Here is a 24,070-nt window from a genome sequence, read left to right as displayed (position 1 = left end):
TCTAGTTTTGTTTAGATTCATTTAAGAAGACCAAGTAATACTTGGAAAGATGCAAAGAATCTCATAATAATTACTAGTACATGAAACATTTTGGTATATATGAAAAGTGTGGTTCATTGCATATATTAAATTCATGTATTAGAAGTATGCATTGAGTAGTGTAATAGATGAGTCATGTAAGTATATTTTAACACAAAAATAATTGAGTAATATAAGATAAAGAATTCATAGAAATGAGTGATTCTGAATTGTGTGTGTACTAATTCAGTTGAATATACGTGAGTGTATCCCATTTGTGCTCATTTGCCCACCAACTCCAACATTTTTTACTCCAGAACTATATAAATTTTAGCTCTGCAATTTTAATGGAAACCTCATCGGAAGTGGCTGAAAAATCTCGATCTGGATGATGGCGAGTCAGTGACTGGATTATTACAGGAGATTAGATAGAGGGTGTGAAAGGAAGAGAGTTGTCCGTACATAAGGGAGATGAATGTGGATGATGGATCTCTGACTATAATCAAGAGAACATTGAACTCATTTCTTATAAAGGGAGTTGTCAGTGGATTAAGTGTGTTGTTTGGATTGGCTGAGTGGAGCTTGGTTTGGAAATACATACATATGTGTGTGTGTATATAAGTATGGGTTTTGGATAGGTGGGTGTAGTTTTAGAGAGAGAGAGAGAGAGAATGAAGACGAAGAAGATAGATATTTTATAATTTTAAAATAGGGGTATTTTTGTAATTTTAAAATATGAATTATTAATTTTTAATTTAATATTACATCATGAGCCAATTTTGTCAATTCACAACTTAACTAGGGATCTGTTACGGGTATGAGGGCGACTTGATGATTTTTTTTAGTACATGGGTATTTAATTTTATTGAGTATTTTTGCACCAATTTGGTGGTAAAGAGGGATGTTGTGATTTTATACCAAACAATTATGGACAGAGTAGCTAGCCAACAGTTTCCTCTCGGCAGAGAAAATTTAACATGCATGTCAAGAAAGATACAAAAATGTGGCCCTATATATAAGAGTGGAATGATGGCTTTTGAAAACTAGCGAGTTGATTGGTCTAAATTGGGGATGCGAATCAGTTTTAGAATATTTTGAAACTAAATTGGTTCTATTAATTGTATAAAAATTGATATCGAATCAAATTATGAAACTAATAGACGTGTATCAATTCAATATATATAAATATATATTACATATAATATAATAATATATTATATAATTATGTATTATAATGTATATTTGATTGGTTAAATGACTAATCTTATTATTTTTTTTACTTTTGTTAATTAATATATATTTATATAGCAATTCAGTTCGATTTAGTCTTGGAGACCATTAAAACCGAACTATTTATAAGCCATTTCATATTTTTTAACTTGAAAAAACCTAATCAAACTGGTCAGTCCAGTTTTGTAACCGATTTAACAATTTTTTTGTGCACTCCCAGACAATATAATTGATTAAGGGTTGGTTGGCTTGGCTCCGTATTAGATAATTGATGTTGAAATTTATAATTGTGTTCATATTATATAATACAATTCAACAACGAAAAAGAACAAGGATCTGTGGTAACGTATCCAAGTTGTATGTATAATATCATCTTATACTCTGCTAGAAGCACGTGATACAAGGGATAATGAGCTTGCTAGGTTTCATGGCTGCACTACACCCCCACGTGATAATGAGATTGCCTGCTGAGAGGAAAGTTGGTAGACCCAAAACAATTTAAACACACTGAGGGAAGGGTTCCCCTGCTTACACTACGCTAGTTTGCAATAATTTACTGTTAAGGCATTGTTTATGAGAAATAAGGAGACATTTATTTAAGTTTGTGTAACAAAATTTAATGAGTACGTATAACAAAAACAAGTAATTGTTAGAAGAGATGATTCTGAAATGATGGATAATTTTAATTCAATCTACAGCATATTTATTTAATTATTACCTATAATTAAAAGAAATAACCTTATGGTTATATTCGTCTACGTGGAATTGAAATTAAAATTGGAATTGATGGAATTGGAGCCAAATTTTTTTCTAATTCCACCAATTTCAATTCCATGCAGCTGAACACAACTCTTTATGAATTCATTGACATTTCAATTTCATGTGTTATGAACCGGAGAGTTTAACTTTGGCATGTAAAGCAAGTGTTGGATTATTCAAAGCGGGAAGCTTGTACGAGGGCAACTAGCTAGTGTAGTGCTAGCGGTGGAACACGCCCGTGATTTGGAAATGTCATAATTCAAAAATGAGAAGAAAAAAAAATAATAATAATCACAATAAAAATGATTTTTCAATTTTATTTCCATAGTGATTCAAAATGAGTTTCATTTTTTTACTGAAGTTTCTTGAAACTTGTTATCATATGTTGGAACAAATTGAAAGGATCTCCTTTTTACGTCCCATGTACAGTAATATTGAAACCTCTACAGTGGAAGGTGTTTGAAGCTGAAACATGGGGTTTATGTGGCCTTGTATGGACAGTGGGAAGACCAACCACGAACCTTACCAGTGGGGGCGGGAATTTTTTTTATTTGAATTATCACCTATACTTTTTGATAAAAAAAAAATTAAAAATGCTCCCTCAATTTGTAAAAATATCACAATGCACATTCTTGCCCTTACTGATTTTTTGGATATAGAAGATAATTATCTCTTTTTCACTTTCTACCGATTGCCGTATTCATGATTCTCTCTCACATACTTTGATATTTCCACTTAATTTTTAAAAATACTAACTATATATATATTCTTACGTTTTAGATCCAAAAGAAAGTAAAATAAATGGACTTTCTTATTTCTTCACGTTCTACATTTACGGTAATTTAGAAATCATGGACACGGTTGAAAAATCAAATGATCCGAGTCAGACAAGCCAAAAAAAAATTAAATTCTTATATTTATTATTTTTTAAAAAAAATTTATCTTTAATTTTTTTATTCTTCAACAGTCCCCTCAAAAAAATTCCTGCGTCATTGGGGAAGACAAGCAATATATTTTCAGTCATTTGCTACACTGGCGTTAGTTGACTAATAGAAGAACTTATCTCTGAGTGATCAATCTCGTCCATTGATAAGATGAATCTGTGTGCTTGTGACACCTTAGACACTTGCTCTCTTAGCCTTTTGGTGCCCCATCTATTGCAGTGGTATCAAAAACCAACTTCAGTATGAATAAGAGTGTTACGGGTTCGGAAAGAAGAGAAGTTGATATCCCATATATATTGAATATAGATGAGAAAGGTTTTAAACTTTACAGTTTACACTATCCGGACAATCTAACAATGTGATTAGATATTTGTAACTCTGTTTGTTTAAAATTTATTATCATGAATTATTAGAGCTTCTAACGAAGCTCCGACAAATGAGTCCCATGTGAACACCTGCGAGTTATTCGTATTCAACTGACGGCAAGGTGTTTTTTAATGGTTCAGGATGTGGTTGGTGTGTGAAATGAAACACGTTGCCCAATATATATGTAAGAGTGTCCATGTGAACAACAGCTAGTTATTCATATTCAATTGACGTCAAGGCCTTTTTTTATATTGATTGTGGATGTGGCTCGAAATAGATAAGACTTGCTCATTCATTGTTTAAACGACAAATGATACATGTGATTTTACTATTTTACCCTTACTTTAGCAACCTCTTGTTATAAAAGCCGGTTTGTTGTATGGAAAAATATATATCAGCAATAGAGCTGACCAAGCTTTGCAGAGACCTCTCTAATGGCTAGTCAAATGTATGCTCCTTCATGGCTTATCCTGATCAGCCTCACTTGTGCTCTGCTTATTAGCTGCATCGGAGCATCTGACGGAGATCAAGAGGCATGTGTATATATATATATTATGATTCATATTGCTTTTATGTTTTTAGAGCCTGATAATTATGCTATGGACAAGGCTTGTTAATTAGTCGGATCATCAACAAACTTCATAGAGAAATATTACTCTTTATAAGACCACGATGTTGGTAGTGAGATCCCTTGTATATATCAACTTATTGGTTTTATGGTATATCTTAGTTTCGAGGATGATACCAAAGATATGTATTTGAGCCCACATTGCACTAACACACACACATATAATATATATAGAGAGTAATTATTTGATATTGGTTTAGAAACATCAGTGGTTATAAAATTAGTAATAACTGATCATTTTGTGGTTGCAGGAGTACATTGTATACATGGGTGACCGCCCCAAGGGTCATCTCTCTGCGTCATTCCTTCATACGAGAATGCTACAAGAAGTTGTTGGCAGGTCATTACATTTACTTGTTTATATATATATGTGTGTGTGTGTTTATAGCATATACCATTTATTAACATGTCAAAAGGGAGGTCAGGGCTCGAGCCTCAGTAGAAGCAAGCTTCCTAAAACAATATCAAAAGGCATACAACTGTTGTTAAACATGACAGTAATAACATAAAAAAGAATGTTGTGGTTATATATATATATATATATATATATATATATATATATATATTCTTTTTCGTGTCCGTTTTTGTATATAAAATCGTCTTTAATATCATTATTTCCCTCTTCAATAAAACAAGAAACTCTGGTGGTCCCCTTAAATGTTACAAATTTCCTTTGGCATTGAGAGTACGGATACGTATTTCACCTTTTGAATGAACAAAAGTTTCCAAGATTATGTCAGAAAGAAAGATGGTGTACAAAAGTTCTCTCTTTGATAAGTAAGAAAATGTGTACAAGATAAAAAAAAACAATCTAAATGTATTGAGAGGGAGGGGTTCCCTGTTTACAAGAACCTCTAGATAACTACTCTATGCTATTATGCAATATTTTACTATGAAGCCATTGCTTATGAGTTTTGAGGAGAGACATTTATTTAAAATTGTGTAACAAATGTTAACATTTAGGATTAATTGATATTTTATTTCCAAGGTTTCATGAACTGGTGAATTTAACTTTGACATGTAAAATTGTTTAACACAAGCTGAGTATCAAAACGGAAAGTTAAGGACTTGTTTAATTTGTCATTCTGAAAACAGTTCTCAAAAATTTAGAGAACAGAAAATTATTTTCAGATAAAATAACATATTTTTTAATTAATTTTTTTTTTTTTTAAAGACAGTTCTCAAAAAGTACTGTCAACCAAACACACTTTTATCCTTAGTTTTCAATCTTCATAAAACAAAAAACTGTTCTCTGAAAAATTGAACCAAACAGGCACTTCTTATATTAAATTCAAGAAGAAAACTTAAGATGTTAAAAAGTCTGATAATATGCCTTCTATAAATTAAAAGAAAACAAATGGTATTGGCACTTCTTAATTATTTCCCAATGTGATCTCCCACAAGAAATTAATGCACATATAATCCAAGAAATTTATATTAACTAACTTATTTAATGGATGCATTCAACAGTAGGGCATCGGAATCCTTACTCTATAGCTACAAGAGGAGCTTTAACGGTTTTGTAGCAAAGCTAACAAAGGAAGAGAAGGAGAAAATAGCCAGTGAGTGATTTATAATTTCCATTTAACTACTTAATCTATCCCATGATTTGTTTGCCCCCATTCTCTTTGTTTTTTTTTTCGTTTTTTCTTTCCATTCTCTTAACTCTGCTTTAACTTTAAAATTTTTAAAAATAAAAATAATGATACTCAGGCATGAAAGGAGTAGTGTCTGTGTTCCCTAATGACAAGATGGAACTCCACACAACAAAGTCATGGAACTTCATGGGCCTCCGCAAAGGAGTTACAAGAAGGGTCGACGTTGAGAGCAACATCATTATCGGAGTGTTTGACACTGGGATTTGGCCTGAATCTGAGAGTTTTGATGACACCGGATTTGGTCCGCCTCCAAGCAAATGGAAGGGATCTTGCCAATCCTCGGCAAATTTCACTTGCAACAAGTACATACCAATTACATACACATAAACTACATATATTTATAGATATATTAGTTGCTTGCGCTGCCACTAAAATTTTGAATGCTTTGCAGTAAACTTATAGGAGCTAAATACTACTTTAGTTCCGGAGGATCATTACCTGAAAAAGAGGTTCTTTCACCAAGAGATGTAGATGGTCATGGGACACACACTGCATCTACAGCAGCCGGGAGCTTAGTGAAGGGCGCAAGCTTATTAGGGTTGGGCAAGGGTACAGCAAGGGGAGGGGTTCCCTCGGCTCGGATTGCTGTGTACAAGATATGTTGGTCTGATTATGGTTGTGCACACGCGGATATCCTTGCAGCATTTGATGATGCAATTGCTGATGGAGTTGACATAATATCACTTTCGGTTGGGGGTTCTGCGGCGGATTACTTTCAAGATTCCATTCCAATTGGAGCTTTCTATGCTATGAAGAATGGAATACTAGTATCCAATTCTGCTGGTAATTCAGGTCCTAGACCTGGTAGCGTCGCAAGTAATGCACCATGGTTCCTATCTGTGGCTGCTAGTACCATAGACAGAAAGTATACGACAATAGTGAAGTTGGGCAACAATATGTCTTATGAGGTGAGCAAGCATGTCCTCTTAATTCTCTAGCATATCTACATATATAATTATATATACAGTTCTAATTAAACTCTTTTTACATGCAGGGAATCTCTATAAACACTTTTAAGCTTGACCATCAGTACCCTCTAGTTTATGCTGGGGACGTACCCAATACTCAAGCAGATTATGACGGAACTCAATCCAGGTAAGGAAATATATATCAGAAAATAAAAGATTTATTAGTGATGATATAACGGAATTTGAAATTACCCCACAAAAAAATAAAAAGATAAAACGGATTCGAGTTTAATCATTTAGTTATATCATAGAATATTGAGGATTGGAAAATGCATAAAAAATAATGTTATCGTGAAATGCAGGTACTGCATGTTCGATAACTCATTGGACCCAACTTTAGTGAATGGCACAATCGTCCTATGTGATTCGATGACTAGCGGAGAAGTACAACTCGGCGCGGGTGCAAAAGGTACCATAATGAACAATGACGGCTTCCAAAGTTTTGGCAGAACTTTTCCTTTGCCTGCCTCCTACTTGCAGGAGAACGATGGTGTTAGTGTTCGCGAGTACATAAATTCAACTCGGTATATAGATTAATTTCAAGACAATAAATTTTTACACATTATTGATCACAGCACATGCATTCAACAATTTGGATAAAACTAACCCTATCTACAGTAACCCAACTGCATCAATAATGAAGAGTAAGAGGACCAAAGATAAATTGGCTCCATATGTGATTACATTTTCATCAAGAGGACCGAACCCAATTACAAGAGACATTCTCAAGGTATCTTATACAAACATACAAATATATATCTATATATATATATATATATATATATATAGTTTTTGGTTTTAAATTGCTACACTTTGTTTAATTTTGTGCAGCCTGACCTAACTGCTCCTGGAGTGGAAATTCTTGCTGCATGGACACAGGCTAAAACTGTGACCGGAAGGGAGGGAGACAAAAGAGTGGTTCCATACAATATAATCTCCGGCACATCCATGTCTTGCCCACATGCTACCGGAGTAGCTGCTTACGTGAAATCTTTTAACCCTGGATGGTCTCCTGCTGCTATTAAGTCTGCTCTTATGACAACTGGTAATTAATTAAATAATTTGTAATTTCTTCTAGGGGATGTTAATTAGCAAGAAATTCCAAACAAAACAAACAATAAATCCATTATTTGTACCTAACATGCCTCTGATTCTTTTGTTCTTTGCAGCTACCCCAATGAGCAGTGTTACTAACCCTGATGCTGAGTTTGCATATGGGGCAGGTCATATTGATCCTGTAAAAGCTACAAAACCTGGTTTAGTATATGATGCCGGAGAGCTTGACTATGTGAAATTTTTGTGTGGTCAAGGTTATAGCGACGAGTTATTGAAATATGTCACTAATAGCAGTTGCTCTCAAGACAACATTGGGACCGTTTGGGATCTCAATTATCCTTCCTTTTCTTTATCTTTTCAGTCTGAAAATCCCATCACCCGTGTCTTTCATAGGACCGTCACAAATGTTGGTTCACCGGTGTCCACTTACAAGGCAATTGTGACAGTCCCTGAAGGACTTGCAATCTTAGTTGAGCCAAATGTCCTAGCATTCAGGTCACAAGGTCAGAAGCAATCATTTGTGGTTACAATCACAGCAACCATGGATATGGATAAGAATATACTTTCCGGGTCATTGGTGTGGGATGATGGGGTGTATAAAGTGAGGAGCCCCATTGTGGCACATTCTCCTATTGTGGAGCATTCTTCCTCTTGAAAATTTATATATGCTTGTACCATATATGAACTCTAATGAATAAAAGAGAAGCATGATGTGTTTTGGATCACAATGAAAAAATTGCCTACTTTATTCATAGCTAGCTAGCCACTTGCCTTTCAATTAAGTATATACATTGGTATAAAATAAGCCCGAAGTCGGAAAATAAGATTAGAATGACAACATATAATTGACCAAACTCTTTAAGGATTTGGTATGAAAAGCCACCTTTCTTGAGTCAAATTAAGATCTACCTTTTCCTTCAAACACATTATTCTCTTTCTCATCTCTTCCACCTCCCCTCTCTCCATCCCATTCTCTAATTGTATCCCAACTCTGCAAACATGGCTTATGTATCTTGCATTCACCAGCTGGTCGCCGAAGCATGGCGAACAAATCATTGGAGTTAACAATGCTCTGTAATGTTTTGAATTCCATCCATTGTGAGTCCAAAAGCCTCCAGTGAGGATCAGCCAGCACGTACTTCTTGTTTGGGAAGCCCATTTCACAATATGTCCACTAGCTTCCACTCCATCACTGCTTCTAGGAACCCATTTGGCACTGGTTTAAGCCATTCTGAGCCACGTATTAGCTAGTCCTGGGCGAACCACCCACAAGAGTGGCTACATGCTGTTGGCTAGCTCCCAAGCCATAGCCAAGAATTCAGTTTCATCCCTTGCTGCAATACTCCCAAAGCTCAAATATCTTAGTGACTCGGATGCTTGCTGTTGGGAGCAGCAGAAATTCTAATACCACTGGTTGGTCCCAAATCATTTTTTTTTTTTTTTTTTTTTTTGGCATTAGAGCACGTGTATCACAGTACAATCATCATTCAAGTCAAGAGTGCGGTTTGAAAACGAGACCTCAAAAACGTACCTCCCAAATTCTTGCCAACGCTGCAATGCCCCTGAATCCCAAATCTCTTTGGCTAACAAAAATAACCTTCAAAATATAAAATCAACTATGCACATAAAGACACCAAATATATATGTGAAAAAACTGTCGAAAAAAACCAGAGTCAGTACATTCTCAAGTTTTCTACTGACTCAAGTTTTCTGCAAACTCAAGAAATCACAATCAACTGGAGAATCCCAAAATATTAACAGTATTTACTTTTACTACAATCAACCATTCCCAAACATCCGTTGGAAAAAAACTCAATCCCCCTTGAGAATCTAAACAAAACAGAACCTGCGACACCAATCTCTCCTCTTTCCTGAATGGAAGATAAGATTGAACACCGGACTGTGACACTACACCATCTCAACCAACACGCTAATGCTACACCATCTCCATTTCAACCAACAATACTGGTGCCTAAATCAACCAACGCTATACGCAGCCTTGTTGGGATTTATATGCCCTGACATAGCAAATTTCTGTTTGGATTAAAGTGACATATGTTCCTGACGTATCTGAAATATTTATGCTTTATACAATTGATGAATTCAATGTATTATGCTTCAATTCATTATGGAATTGATAGTGTCCATTTAATTAGAAGAAATATTTATATATGTATGTGATCGCGATCAATACATGAATATAAATAGTAATTATAAATTGTTCATAGTCGGTAATTATGGATGGACTCATAATTAATTAAGACTTGAACTGGATCCGCGTTAGGTTGAGATATATTGCGAGAGCCGTCGTATACAATTGCTCCCTATCACCGTCATGGCATTTGATTCTTAAACACGAGAGAAGTATAGTCTCTTTTATTAATTAGCAATTACTTTGATTTGTTCGGCGGAATCTTTGGAATCTTTATACCGGTACTTTGGGTAATTATGTAATTAATAGTTAGAGGGTTATATTTTTAATATTTACATTATTGCTACTTGTATTTATTTTGTATTGATTATGATTGATCACAAAGTAAATTCGAATGCCTTCGTATGTTTTTATATGCCAAAATAGCGTATACCGACTCCTGGAATACACCCAAATTTATAGTCAAATTGATTCACCTCAATCTCGTCATTCATAAAAAAAAAAATACCATCCTGCACATCACTTCAAGAGACCATCCAAACATCAATTGACGTGTTTCAAAGCACACAAAAACAAAAAAACAAAAAACAAAAAACAAAAAAATGCTTGCTGGGGATGACACAATGCTTGTGATGACATTTGGAACAAGGCATTAGCTAAGAAACATGTGGGTCTCACAGTCACTATGTCATATTATCATTATGACCCGGTCATATTTTACTTTTCATATGATTTAGGGGTGCAATTTTCAAATTTTATGAGTATAAATATAAAAAAGTATAAATTTAAATGTATAAAATGCAATAAAGAATATAAAAAAAAAAATTCGCAGCCACTAAGCCCACTATCGATCCGTGCATGTATATGGCTTAGTTTTTCATTTTCGAAAACAAATTTATTATCGTAGTAAACGTAGTGTAGCTAGCAGTTTCCTCTCGAGAGAATATAATATGCAAGTATATTAAAATGCGCCCCTATATAAGAAGACTCAGAAGATTACTGGTGGGTTGGCTTTTGAAGGGTAACTAGAATGGTCTAAATTGGCTGACGGGTGTACATGGATTGGATTGCACCGATTTTGAAATATTTTATAGTAATTTTAAAAAATAAAATCAAACTAAATTGTGAAATTAATAATAGAATTGAAAACGGTGATTTTAGACTTTTTATAACTCAATCCAATATATAAATAAACTTATATATATATATTATATATAATATAATAATCTATTATAATATACTATTACTATTTGATTATATTTATAGGGAGATGTATTCACGCTCTACTTTTTTATTTTAATAAATAAAATAACTAAATTGCCTTTCTCTTCTTATTTTTTGCTCTCCCTTCTCTCATCTTTTATCTTTTAACTCTAATGAAGAGTTCACTAAAATTGGACTCCTCTCAAAAAAAAATATCATATATATATACACTGCACTTGTCGTAAGGACCAAAAAAAAAAAAAAAAAAAAAAAAAAAAACTGAACATATATTTGTTTCTTCAACAATCATCTTCTTTTTTTAGTTCACTTCTTTGATTAAATTTCTCAGAAACAAAAGTTGCACATATACAGCAAACAACCTAGTCAATCCATGAAAAAGTATTAATTATAATAAATTAAACTGAACATAAATATTGGTATCATTGCATCATAACTTTAAAATAAATATTGGTTATTGCACGCAGTGAAAAATTTTAATCAACACTTAACAGTTCAAGGTTCAATCATTGTACCCAACAATAATATCAATTACAGTCGCTAGAATTCATTATAAGGTATCATAATCTACTACCCAATTCATATAATTTGTGAGTTGGTAGATTTACAAGGTCATGGATTGCAATTCTCAATTCATTACAAATTCAAATAATATTATTTCATGATTTGTTTTGACTTCTAAAAAGATGAGTTTTAAAATTTTTTTTTTTTTTTTAATGGTATGAGTAGTTATTGAATTATCAAATTTAACTATAGCAAGTCTACATAGATGTGATTGTTTACTTTTTATGAGTTCAATGCAAAAAATATTAAATTGGTAATGCTATAACAAAAAGTACTTTGAATTTTCAAATCAAAAAATTATTTTGGGATAGTTAAAAATAAAAAGGGAACATTTACTTGGGACAGAGGAATATGTTTATGAGAAAAAAGTCTCTCTTTGGTAAGATCGAGAAGGAGCAAGCTTTGCACTAGAGCCAGCAGCATAGATAGAGGCGTACCAAGTAGGGATGTCAATTTTTACCGCCCCGTCGGGGTCCCGCCCCGTCCCGCCCCGTTAATAACGGATATGGGAACACTTGTTATACCGTTGGGGCGGACATGGATACAAATTTTATACCCGTCGAGGGTTACGGGGCGGGTAAGGGTTCAATATACATATCCTAGGGGCCCCGCCCCGCCCCGCATATAACTATATTTAATATATATATATATATATATATATATATATATATATATATATATATATATATTAATAAGTTATTTTAGCGGCTTACCTAATTACCCATCTCTTATAATCCTAATTTGGGATGTAAACTTGGTATTAAATTTGCTTTTGTTTTGGTTATGGTGGAAGTTGGAGCTTAGAACTTCTTGTGATTTGGTTGTATTAAACTTTTATTTTTGTTTATTATGTTGTATTAAACTTTTATTTTTGTTTATTATGTTGTATTAAACTTTTATTTTTGTTTATTATGTTCTCTGAATTATTTTATGTGCATGTTATTTATTTATTTTTTTATTAGGATACATAATTTTATTTATGTTGTGTCATTCCTAGGCTTTGCACATTTAAATAGCAGGAGTTTAAGTTTCAAAAAGTGGGAGAAAAAAAATTGGTAGTGGGGCGGGCACAGGGGCACAGTATTTCCTAACGGGGCGGGGTTGGATATGAAAATCCAACCCGTCGCGGGTCTCGGGGTGGGCATGGACTTGACAAAAATTAAAAGGGGTGGGGCGGGATTTAGAGAAACCCGCTCCAAACCCGCCCCGTTGCCATCCCTAGTTCCAAGCAGCATCTCGCTTGGCATCCCTTCCATATCTAGACCAAAATCCACCACAAGAGCATAGACAGGCCGAGCATTTGTCTTCAGCAACACTAGAAAGAGTAGTGTGCGTTCTACTAGTCAAACCAGACTACTAACTGGGCCGAGGGACGAGTGCTTTCATCGGATCTATGGTATCTGGCTTATCAAAGAATCGTTCCGTATGATCGGATTGAGGGTTGAAAACGCATCTTGGAGTTTTTATGAGAAATACTCAATAAGAGCACTATAATGTGCATTATAGAGCACAATCATAGCCAATGAAGAGAATTCAGCTAGACCGACCTCACAAGGAATAAGATCTGAGGATTAAGAGAAATTGGAATCCTTGTATGTAACACGCTCTATTGATTCTTCATTTTTCTATTGGTATGTGTGGCGCGAAGGAAAGTGATTCTCGATCTGGACCAAATCAATTGATTTCCAACTCGTTTCTGATCTTTCTGCAATAATTCAGTGAGCTCCTGTTTCAAACATGCATAGATGTCCTGTATTAGTCCCCCTGGTCTTAAAAGAAGATTAGTTCTCACTCCAAATGCATCATCTAGAACTAGATAGCTTAGTATTTGATATATGTATTAAAGACGGAAACATTAAGAGTTGGGCGCTTTAACCATTCAAACCATGGATGCTTAGCGGGAATCCTCGTACATAGTGAATAACCAATTCCAATTGAAAGCTAAAAGAATAATCTTATTATTATATTATATTATTTATCTAGTAACTAAAAGACTAATTTTATTATAGATTATTTATTTAACGGTTCAGTTCGACCTCAAATCAAAACCAAACGATTTATGAATGGTGCAATATTTTTGAAACCAGAATCAAATCGAACTGAATCATAAAAAATAAATTAAACTAACTGAGCCAATTAATCCAATTCAATTTATCGATTCAATCGAATTTTTATGCACCCCAAGGCTGCATTATTGATTTGGGTTGGTTTAGTTTGACCGAATAATTAATATATATATATATATATATATATATATATATATATTTTGAAATTGTGTTCATACTAATCAATACAATTAAACAACAAAGAAGAAACAAGGATTTGTGCTCCCGCGCTTATCCATTCAACTAAAAAAATAAAAAAATAAACTGAACATAAATATTGGTATCAAAAACCCATTGCATCATAACTTTTAAAATAATATTGGTTATTGCACGCAGTGAAATTTTTTAATCAACACTAAACTGTTCAAGGTTCAATCATTGTACCCAACAATAATATCAATTACTGTCGTTAGAATTCATTATAAGGTATCATAATCAACTACCCAATTCATATAATTTGTGAGTTGGTAGATTTACAAGGTCATGGATTGCAATTCTCAATTCATTACAAATTCAAATAATATTATTTCATGATTTGTTTTGACTTTTAAAAAGATGAGTTTTAGTTTTTTATTTTTATTTTTATGGTATTAGTAGTTATTGAATTATCAAATTTAACTATAATGGGTCTACATAGATGTGATTGTTTACTTTTTATAAATTCAATGCAAAAATATTAAATTGTTAATGCTATAACAAAAAGTACTTTAAATTTTCAAATAAAAAATTTATTTTTGGATAGTCAAAAATGGAAAGGAAACATTTATTTGGGACAGAGGAAGTATGTTTAGGAGAGAAAAGTCTCTCTTTAGTTGAATGGCTAAAAGAATAATCTTATTATTATATTATTTATCTAGTAACTAAAAAATTAATCTTATTATATGTTATTTATTTAACAATTTAGTTCGACCCCAAATCAAAACCGAACTATTTATAAATATTGCAATATTTTTGAAATCAGAATCAAATCGAATTGAATCATAAAAAATAAATTAAACTAACTGAGCCAATTTAATCCAATTTAATTTATTGATTCAATCAGATTTTTATGCACCCCAAGACTGCATTATTAGGGATGGCAACGGAGCGGGTTTCTCTAAATCCCGCCCCACCCCTTTTAATTTTTGTCAAGTCCATGCCCACCCCGAGACCCGCGACGGGTTGGATTTTCATATCCAACCCCGCCCCGTTAGGAAATACTGTGCCCCTGTGCCCGCCCCACTACCAATTTTTTTTCTCTCACTTTTTGAAACTTAAACTCCTGCTATTTAAATGTGCAAAGCCTAGGAATGACACAACATAAATAAAATTATGTATCCTAATAAAAAAATAAATAAATAACATGCACATAAAATAATTCAGAGAACATAATAAACAAAAATAAAAGTTTAATACAACATAATAAACAAAAATAAAAGTTTAATACAACCAAATCACAAGAAGTTCTAAACTCCAACTTCCACCATAACCAAAACAAAAGCAAATTTAATACCAAGTTTACATCCCAAATTAGAATTATAAGAGATGGGTAATTAGGTAAGCCGCTAAAATAACTTATTAATATATATGTATATATATATATATATATATATATATATATTAAATATAGTTATATGCGGGGCGGGGCGGGACCCCTAGGATATGTATATTGAACCCTTACCCGCCCCGTAACCCTCGACGAGTACAAAATTTGTATCCATGTCCGCCCCAACGGTATAACAAGTGTTCCCATATCCGTTGACATCCCTATGCATTATTGATTTGGATTGATTTATATATATATATATATTTGAAATTGTGTTCATATTAATCAATACAAATAAACAACAAAGAAGAAACAAGGATTTGTGCTCCCGAGCTTATCCATTCAACTAAAAAAAAATAAAAAATAAACAAATTAAAAAAATAAAAGGATTTGTGCGGCCCGCACAAATCTATCCAAATTATTTGTGGAATATCTTCATCATATTCTCTTCCAGAAGCACGTGATACATGTGATAATGAGTTTGCTTGGTTTCAGGTCTGCACTACACCCCCACGTGATAAATATAAATATATATATTAAACATACAATCCTAAAGTTTTTAGGACAAGTCCAAACGTTTGGAAAAATTAACAATCCTTTAAACTCTAAAGGACAAATTAGGGAGAATACTAGAATCAGAAGACAAATATTTTAAACTTTGTTGAGGGGTCAAAGGAACTTAAAGTTAAGCAAATAGTATAACGTCGAAAATATTATTGAGTTTAGTTTCTCACCATATAAAAACAATCTTGAAATAAATAATATTGAGTGAGGTGTTGTAAAAAAAATACTACAGATAGGTTAGAAATTGACAAAACACAATATGCCTTGTTCGTATTATTTCAACACCCACTCAACTTGTTTCAAGGTTTTCAAAACAAATTTTGAATCTTGAAAATATTCACAAATCGTCTTAAAAATTAAGTGTACTCACATACTTACGTACCTCCTCTAAGTAATGTTCAACTTCAATCAATAAGTACTAATTGAGCTATGTTAATTAGTTTTCATTTAGTTTTTGAAATGGAGAATCAAAGTAAACATAAAATTATAACTCAATTTATACACTTTGACATTGAAATTTGTTGACTTAAAAACTAAGTTTTTCACACTTCATGTCACCACAAACAAAAACTAAAGCAGTTGTTGGATTCAAAGTTGCGAAACTCGCCTAAAGGGCAATTAGCCTAGTGGTAGAGCGTGACCCTGATAATTGCGTTATTACAGATGTTACAATTCAAAAAAATATATAAAATATAAAAAAAAAAAAAATTATCAAAGTATAAATATTTTCCCAATTTTATTCCATAGTGACTCAAAATAAGTTTAATTTTTTAATGAAGTTCCTCGTAAACTTATAATCTTAGGTCAGAAAACTTGATAGATCCTTGATTGCGTCTCCTTATGGTTGTATAGTAATATTTAAATTAACCGCTAATGTGAAAAATCTTTGCAAGCTGAAACATGGGGTTTATGTGGCCTTGCATGAGCAGTATGCGCTCTGCCATTTGCTGCATTCGGGACTCTTGTGAGCTATCCGTTAAGCTTAGTTTTGACTAATTAAGCTCAGAGTATGTACTTATGATTTTTGATCCAGGGTAATGTCAAGTGTTTTTTTTTTTAGTTAGCACGAGTAACTCACCTAGGCAGGATCCCTTCGGGATCCACCTTAGACTATAAATCTGGAGGTGCAGAACCTCACCTAATAATACACCGAGTAAGTCGGAGAAATTAAAAAACTTAGTAAGTCCGGACATGTTAAAAATAGTTGTTCCATATCGAGATAAATGAATAAATATACAATATTAAATATCTAATAATTTTATATCATTAATTATTAGACTTTCAGACAAGCTCCGGCATTTTTTATTGGTCCATGTGAACACTGGCTGCTTATTGGTATTTTTAATTGGTTCGCGATATGGTTGGCGTGTATTGAGGTGACATCAGTGTGTTTTTTTTATTGGTTCAGTTCACGGTTGGTGTGTGGAATGAAACACGTTGCTCCGGTAACCGAGTCCACGTGAACACCGGCTAGTTATTCATAATCAACTGACATCACGGCGTTTTCTATTAATTGGTTCATGATGTGGTTGGTGTGTGAAGTTAGAAAAGCTTAGAACAAATAAATAAATAAATTGGCTCAGACAACGGGGACGGACCTAAAGAAGAATGAGGGGTGTCATTGCTTCCCCAGATTATTTTTTTATTTATTTATTTTTTTTTTTTTAGCAATAAGTAGTTGTATTTTTTAAAATTTTTAATTATATACCTTTAAAAATTTAACATTGTCCCCTGAAATTGTACAAAAAAAAAAAAAAAAAAAATTACTTTTACCCCCTTACCAATATCCTGGATCCACCCTACAGACAAGTATGCGTGAATTAAAAAACTTTTAAATTTGAGATACATGTCATCGTATGGTGTTCTGAGAGGAAAAATATTTTAATAGTACTGTTATGTTGATAACTTGATATCACTAATATATTGATTAAATGCAGTGATAATATTTATGAAAATAAATGCACTTTGACAAAGATAAATTTGTTGATGAGTCGATGACACGACATGGCTGAAGATGCAAGAAATTCCTTCTCCTCTTTCTCTCTCTAGAATTCTTACACCTCAACCCAAAAAGATCCCCCTCCATTTCATTCCATCTCCTATTTATAGATATTTACAAGATATTTACAAGATATTTACTAATTGCTGGATCTGGGCCTATTCCTTCGTAAGCCTTGGTCACCTTTGATGGGCTTACTCTCGTTCGGCCCATATGGCAGTGTCCTTCTATGGGCTGGCCCAGCTGTACGGACTGAATGCTATGTTTGCGAGTCGGATCTGGCCCGTGTCATCCGGGGCCTCCTCAACTACCCCCATAATTGCCCCTTATTTAATAAGGGGTAATTATTGATGGCGTCTCATCATGATGTTGACGGCTCGAGATAACCACGTGGGGGAGCAGACGGTCAGATCCAACATCAATGTTCCGGGGCTCGAGGGATTTCTCGCCTTCCCGACGCTTCGGCCCTCGGGCCCCCTCGCCTTTATAATGCTCTAGAATTCCACTTCACTTCCCTTTACCGTCTCCATCATCAGCCAAGTCTCTCTCTTTTCTAGAACAGTGCTAAGCTTTCCTTGGTGAAATCCTTCAAGAGTCATTCTTCCAGCGATCTTGCAGTCCTCCGAGGTTAGTTTCGTTCTTTTTACTTTCGGCAGGCTTCCATTTACCCTCTTGTAGATTCTTCTATCACTTCCACCATGGTTGTAGATCTGGATGTTCTTCGTATGAGACTTAGACTTCCTGACAACATCGAAGTTAGGGTTTGCCCCCAAGACGTTAATATTACGACCGGCGCCGGCCTCCTGCCTGGCGAAGTCTTATTCACGAACCTTCAATTGAATGTTGTTAGGTTCCCTCTGCACCCTTTCTTTAGTTATGTCTTCAATAGATTGGGGATATCCCCTCTGCAGGTCAACCCCAACTTCTTTAGAATCATATCTGTTATGCTCTTGTTGATGCGTGACAGAAATCTGGACCTCGACCTCATAGACCTCCTTTTGTGCTATAAGGTGAGTAAGATCCGTACTAACGAGCCCTTCTACCACCTCTACCCGTTCGAGAAGATGTCCATATGTACTGACACAATAAAATCTGAAAAGGGTTGGAGGGATAGCATAGTGGGCATTAGTGGGGCTTGGTCTTCGCCGGCTGCAGAGGGTTACCCAATCCCGAGCGCCTTTGGTGTCTGCTCTGTCTCCTCCTATAAAAAATTCAAATCCCATAAACATGACTGCCCCTGTGAAACATGCGTTCCTCGTTTTTGCACTTACTTATGCCGCTCCTTGGGAATACCTTGTGATGACTTGAGCTATAGTGTTTGCAGGGATAGGAGTAACTACTTGAAGAGATACGTTCTGAACGATATTCCTTCCTGCTCAGATCTCCTCACTTCAGACAACCTCTTAGCGCTCTCATCACTCGGCTACAACATGAGCAGACTTCAGATTCCCTCTTTTGGCAGGAGGAAAAATACTCCCCCAGCCACTCCTGCTGCTGGGGCGACCTCCTCTCCAGCGTCAGCTTCTTCTTCAGCCACCATATCTGACACTGTCCCGAGCGCAGTGGCTACTAACCCTGTTGCCGGCGCCCCTGCTGCCAACCAGAACGCGCCCTCCCCAGCTACCATAGCTCCTGCTGCTGCGGGGGGCGGTCGGGACAAAGAACGAGGCAAAAGGCCTCATCCTGACAGTGAAATCGATCCTGAGGAGGAGCCTCTCATTAGAAGGACCCGGGTCTCTGGGCCGGGTACTCTCTTGCACCGAGCGATCAGAGCTCCTTCTCCCTCTGGGCCTCCTGCAGCTGGTGGCTCTGCTTCTGCTTCAGGCCCCCCTTCTATCCCCAGCTTACCGCCATGGGCCCCTCGGTACACCCGAACGGATGGGACGTTCGTGAAACCGAACGAGACCATGCTGAAGGATGGCCAGACCGCTATGGCCTACTACAGGAGCATGTGGACTCCGAAGGACCTTGAGGCGGCAAAGGGCCTTTCCCAGAAGGACGTGTTCAGTCGCTTTCCCCAATCTGCTATGGAGGTGACTTTTATTTTCTAACTCATGAATTCTCTCATATTACTTGGTCTTGCCTTCGCCCGTTCTGACTATTGGTTTAACCGTTTTTAATGTGCACCTATGCAGACATTGTTCGGGATGATGGCCATGCAGAAGCAGGTGGAGATGGGGAACGCCAGGGCCCGTAAGTATTCTGACAGCCTGGAGGTGGCTAATAAAGAAAACGACCTCCTTGCCATGAAGAATACCGAGGTGCTGGTTCGGCTTGACAAAACCGAGCAAGAGAGAGATGTCCTGAAGAAGGAGAATGATTCCCTTCAGGATGAGAAGGACGCCCTCCAGCTTGAGAAGAGCGTCTGGCAGACCGAGCGGGAATCAATTAGAGAAGAGAAGGCAGAACTCCAGCGCCTTCTAGCTGATGAACAATCTGCTCGGATGGCCTTTGAAAGAAGAGCTCTGGACGAGCGTACCGCTCTGATCGACGCGATCAGCAGAGTGGGTGGTGGGATGCTGGCCCTTCACGCCCGGTTCTCAAGGGTCGGTGCTCTTAGGTATGCTCAAGGATTCCGGGAAGGTTTCGCCGACCGGGTTCCGGATGAGGGACAGACCAGCTCCACTCCGGATGAGGTAGACAAGGATCTGGGGATCGAACCTCTGGGGGTCTATGTCGACCCAGAACCTACCGAAGCGGAGCGTATATTTGATGAGTGCCAGGACATCGCATCCTCAAGGATCATCACAGCTTCTCCTACCGCTCTGCCACTGACCGCTCCCCAATCGTCAACCGTGGTTCCTTCTATAGCCACTGCTGACGCTGAACCCCAGCCGAACGATTCAGTCATTCACCTTGATTCCCCACCTCATGAAGGTGAGGCGGCTGATGGGGCCGAGGAGGCGAGTCGGCACGACCAGGATGCTGTTGGTACTGAGGCGTCTAGCTAGGGCTCCTTCGAATTCTTCTATTTCATATCTTCTTGTAATGATAGACATCTCTCTTTTGTAAACTCAATGTTCAATATTAATGAAATGACAGAACTCTTTTTCCCTATGTGTTGTGCTCTATTCAACTCATCTTCAGTACATACATATCTTTTCTCTCTTTTTCTTTTATATTAGCTTTGCCGTGTGTTTGTTTACGGCAAGTGCCTGGCGCTCGGCTAGGATGCCACTTGCCACTTGGCTTTAAGCTTTTAGCAAGTGTCTGGCGTTCGGCTTATAGTGCCAGCTGCCACTTATCTTGCTCAAGTGCCTGGCGCTCGGCTAGAATGCCACTTGCCACTTGGCTTTAAATTTTTAGCAAGTGTCTGGCGTTCGGCTTATAGTGCCAGCTGCCACTTATCTTGCTCAAGTGCCTGGCGCTCGGCTAGAATGCCACTTGCCACTTGGCTTTAAATTTTTAGCAAGTGTCTGGCGTTCGGCTTATAGTGCCAGCTGCCACTTATCTTGCTCAAGTGCCTGGCGCTCAGCTAGAATGCCACTTGCCACTTGGCTTTAAATTTTTAGCAAGTGTCTGGCATTCGGCTTATAGTGCCAGCTGCCACTTATCTTGCTTAAGTGCCTGGCGCTCGGCTAGAATGCCACTTGCCACTTGGCTTTAAGTTTTTATAGTAGACCGTTGGAAAAGAAAATTCTTTTTTGTAAATTCCAGTAACTTGCTCATTCATACGTATTTGATTGACAACAAACAACATCCAATTAAAGCCAGAACTTAGCTTTTATTGGTAGTACCTCTTCAGAGACGTGGCGTTCCAGGGCTTGCTGACCAACCTTCCCGCCATGGTTTCCAACGTATATACCCCCTTGCCAATGACTTCTGCAATTCTGTATGGGCCTTCCCAGGGTGGCATCATTTTTTTGACCATCCCCACCTTTCTTTTCAGAACCAGATCGCCAGGGGCAAAATCCCTGTGTTTTACTCTCTTGTTGTGACTATTCGCCAGCACTTGCTGATACGATGCTAGCCTTATAGCCGCTGCGTCTCTCCTTTCGTCTATCATGTCGAGGTTCAATCTTAACATCTTGTCGTTCTGATCCCGACTCCATGCTAAGCTTCTGATAGTGGGGACTAAATGCTCAACCGGTATAACTGCTTCGGTACCATACGCCATTGCGAATGGGCTCTCCCCAGTCGGCCGCCTTGGGGTGGTTCTGTAAGCCCATAGAACGTTCGGGAGTTCATCCAACCACTTCCCCTTATGATCTTCCAGCCTCTTCTTAATGCAGGCGAAAATGGTTCTGTTTGTGATTTCTGCTTGTCCGTTGGCCTGAGGATGACTTACTGCAGCCAACTTCTGGTTGATTCCATACTCCTCCAGCAGCTTTCTTACTTGCCTGCTGTCGAGGTTTGCGCCATTGTCCATGACTATCGATCTGGGAACACCGAAACGGCAGATAATGTTGTTCCAAATAAATCGTCTCACCTGAGTCTGAGTCACGCTAGGATACGGTTCTGCCTCCACCCATTTAGTGAAGTAATCCGTGGCCAGTAACACATACTTGTTCTGAGCTCTTGCAGTTGGCAGAGGACCGACCACATCCATCCCCCATTGCGCGAAAGGCCACGGCGAGGCCATTACGTGCAATTCTTCAGGTGGTTGGTGGATCAATGGTCCATATCGTTGGCATTTATCGCACCTTCGAGAGAACTCCTCCGCATCTCTTGACATGTTTGGCCAGAAATACCCTTGTGTCATTGCTTTATGCGCTAACGATCTTCCCCCAGAATGATTGCCACACACACCCTCATGAATAGCTCGCAATACCTGCTGCGACTCCGCGGGGGTGACACATTTCAAGTACGGGCCAGAATAGGACCTTCTGTACAGCTGGTTCCGCACGATGGCGTACTTGGCAGCATTCTTTTTGAGTTTCCTAGCTTCATCCCTTTGCATAGGCAAAACGCCATCTCGAATATAGGTAATGATTGGGTTAATCCAACTCGGTTCATACGGTATGACGTTGACTTGCCAAGGGTCAGAGTCCATCGGTTCTTCGAAAATGGATGGCTGGGTCACTATTCCTACTGGAATCACCCTCGCCAATGTTTCACCGCAACTCGAAGCACTGCATGCTAAACGGTCTGCATCTGCATTCTGTTCCCTCGGCAACTGTATGAATTCAATCTTTGCAAAGTCCTTGGCTCTACGCAGAACGGCAGAACGATATGCCTCCATCGTGTCATCCTTGGTTGCGTACTCACCATTTACCTGCCGAACAATCAGCTGCGAGTCACTATACACTGTCAAACTTTTGATCTGTAGCTCTCTGGCCAACTTTAATCCATTTAGCAACGCCTCGTATTCCGCTTCATTATTGGTGGCTCGGAACTCAAGTCTGAGTGCTTGGCTCAAGGAAGTACCCTCTGGGGTTTGCAGTTTGATCCCAATCCCAGCCCCCATCTGGTTAGAGGAGCCATCCACAAAAAGTTTCCAAGAGCCGCTTCTAAGGTCCTCTTCCGTATCTTCGGCATCACATTCTAGTAGGAAATCGGCTACCGCTTGCCCTTTAACAGCTGTTCTCGGCTCATACGTTATGTCAAATGAACTCAACTCTATGGCCCACTTTGTCATTCTGCCCGAGAGCTCTGGCTTGTGCATGAGCGTTCTGATTGGGAAAGTTGTTAGAACAGCTATGGGGTGGGATTCGAAATAATGCCTCAACTTTCTTTTTGCATTTACAAGTGCAAGTACCACCCGTTCGGCCTTTGAGTATCTTTTTTCTGCCTCCATCAGTGTTTTGCTTACATAAAATACCGGGTATTGCACCCCTTCCTTGCAACGAATCAGAACGGCACTCGTCGCGACACCAGATACTCCAAGATATAGAAATAACTTTTCTTCCGGTTCTGGGGCTGACAGGACTGGTGGATTCTGCATATATTGCTTCAAATGAGTCAATGCTTGTCGTTGCTCATCCCCCCAGACCTGCCTTCCATGGCTCCGAATTGTGTCAAAGAATGGTTTGCAGTGATCTGACAATTTTGAAATAAATCGACTTAATGCAGCTATTCGTCCTGTTAGGGCTTGCACCTCTCTGATCGTCTTTGACTCGGCATTCTTAATCAAAGCCTCTGCTTGAGCGGGGCTAACTTCGATGCCCCTGCGGTTGACCAGGTGTCCCAGGAACTGTCCGGAACTCACACCGAACGAGCACTTAGTCGGATTGAGCCTCATCCCATATCGCTTTAGTACATCAAATACCTCTTGCAGATGCTTCAGATGATCATCCTTTTTCCTACTCTTTACCACCATATCATCAATATAGGCTTCGACAATCTTACCCATTTGATTCTTAAAAACTTTGCT

At 37.3% G+C, this 24,070-nt stretch overlaps 1 protein-coding gene across 1 annotated transcript; it reads left to right on the top strand.

Moving 5' to 3' along the window:
• Window positions 1-3,751: 3,751 nt before the first annotated feature.
• LOC132269890 (cucumisin-like) lies at window positions 3,752-8,282 on the top strand. Its single transcript, XM_059771118.1, has 10 exons — window positions 3,752-3,850; window positions 4,197-4,285; window positions 5,416-5,507; window positions 5,659-5,905; window positions 5,995-6,511; window positions 6,598-6,698; window positions 6,874-7,095; window positions 7,190-7,301; window positions 7,403-7,616; window positions 7,741-8,282. Exons 1-10 carry the CDS (start codon window positions 3,752-3,754, stop codon window positions 8,280-8,282), a joined length of 2,235 nt encoding a protein of 744 aa, XP_059627101.1.
• The last annotated feature ends 15,788 nt before the right edge of the window (window positions 8,283-24,070 follow it).

The sequence above is a fragment of the Cornus florida genome, unplaced genomic scaffold (assembly GCF_030987335.1).
Source record: "Cornus florida cultivar Cherokee Brave unplaced genomic scaffold, ASM3098733v1 CherokeeBrave_3.0.0_Hap2_Chr08, whole genome shotgun sequence".
Taxonomy (NCBI): domain Eukaryota; kingdom Viridiplantae; phylum Streptophyta; class Magnoliopsida; order Cornales; family Cornaceae; genus Cornus; species Cornus florida.
This window is presented reverse-complemented; position numbering and strand designations above follow the sequence as displayed.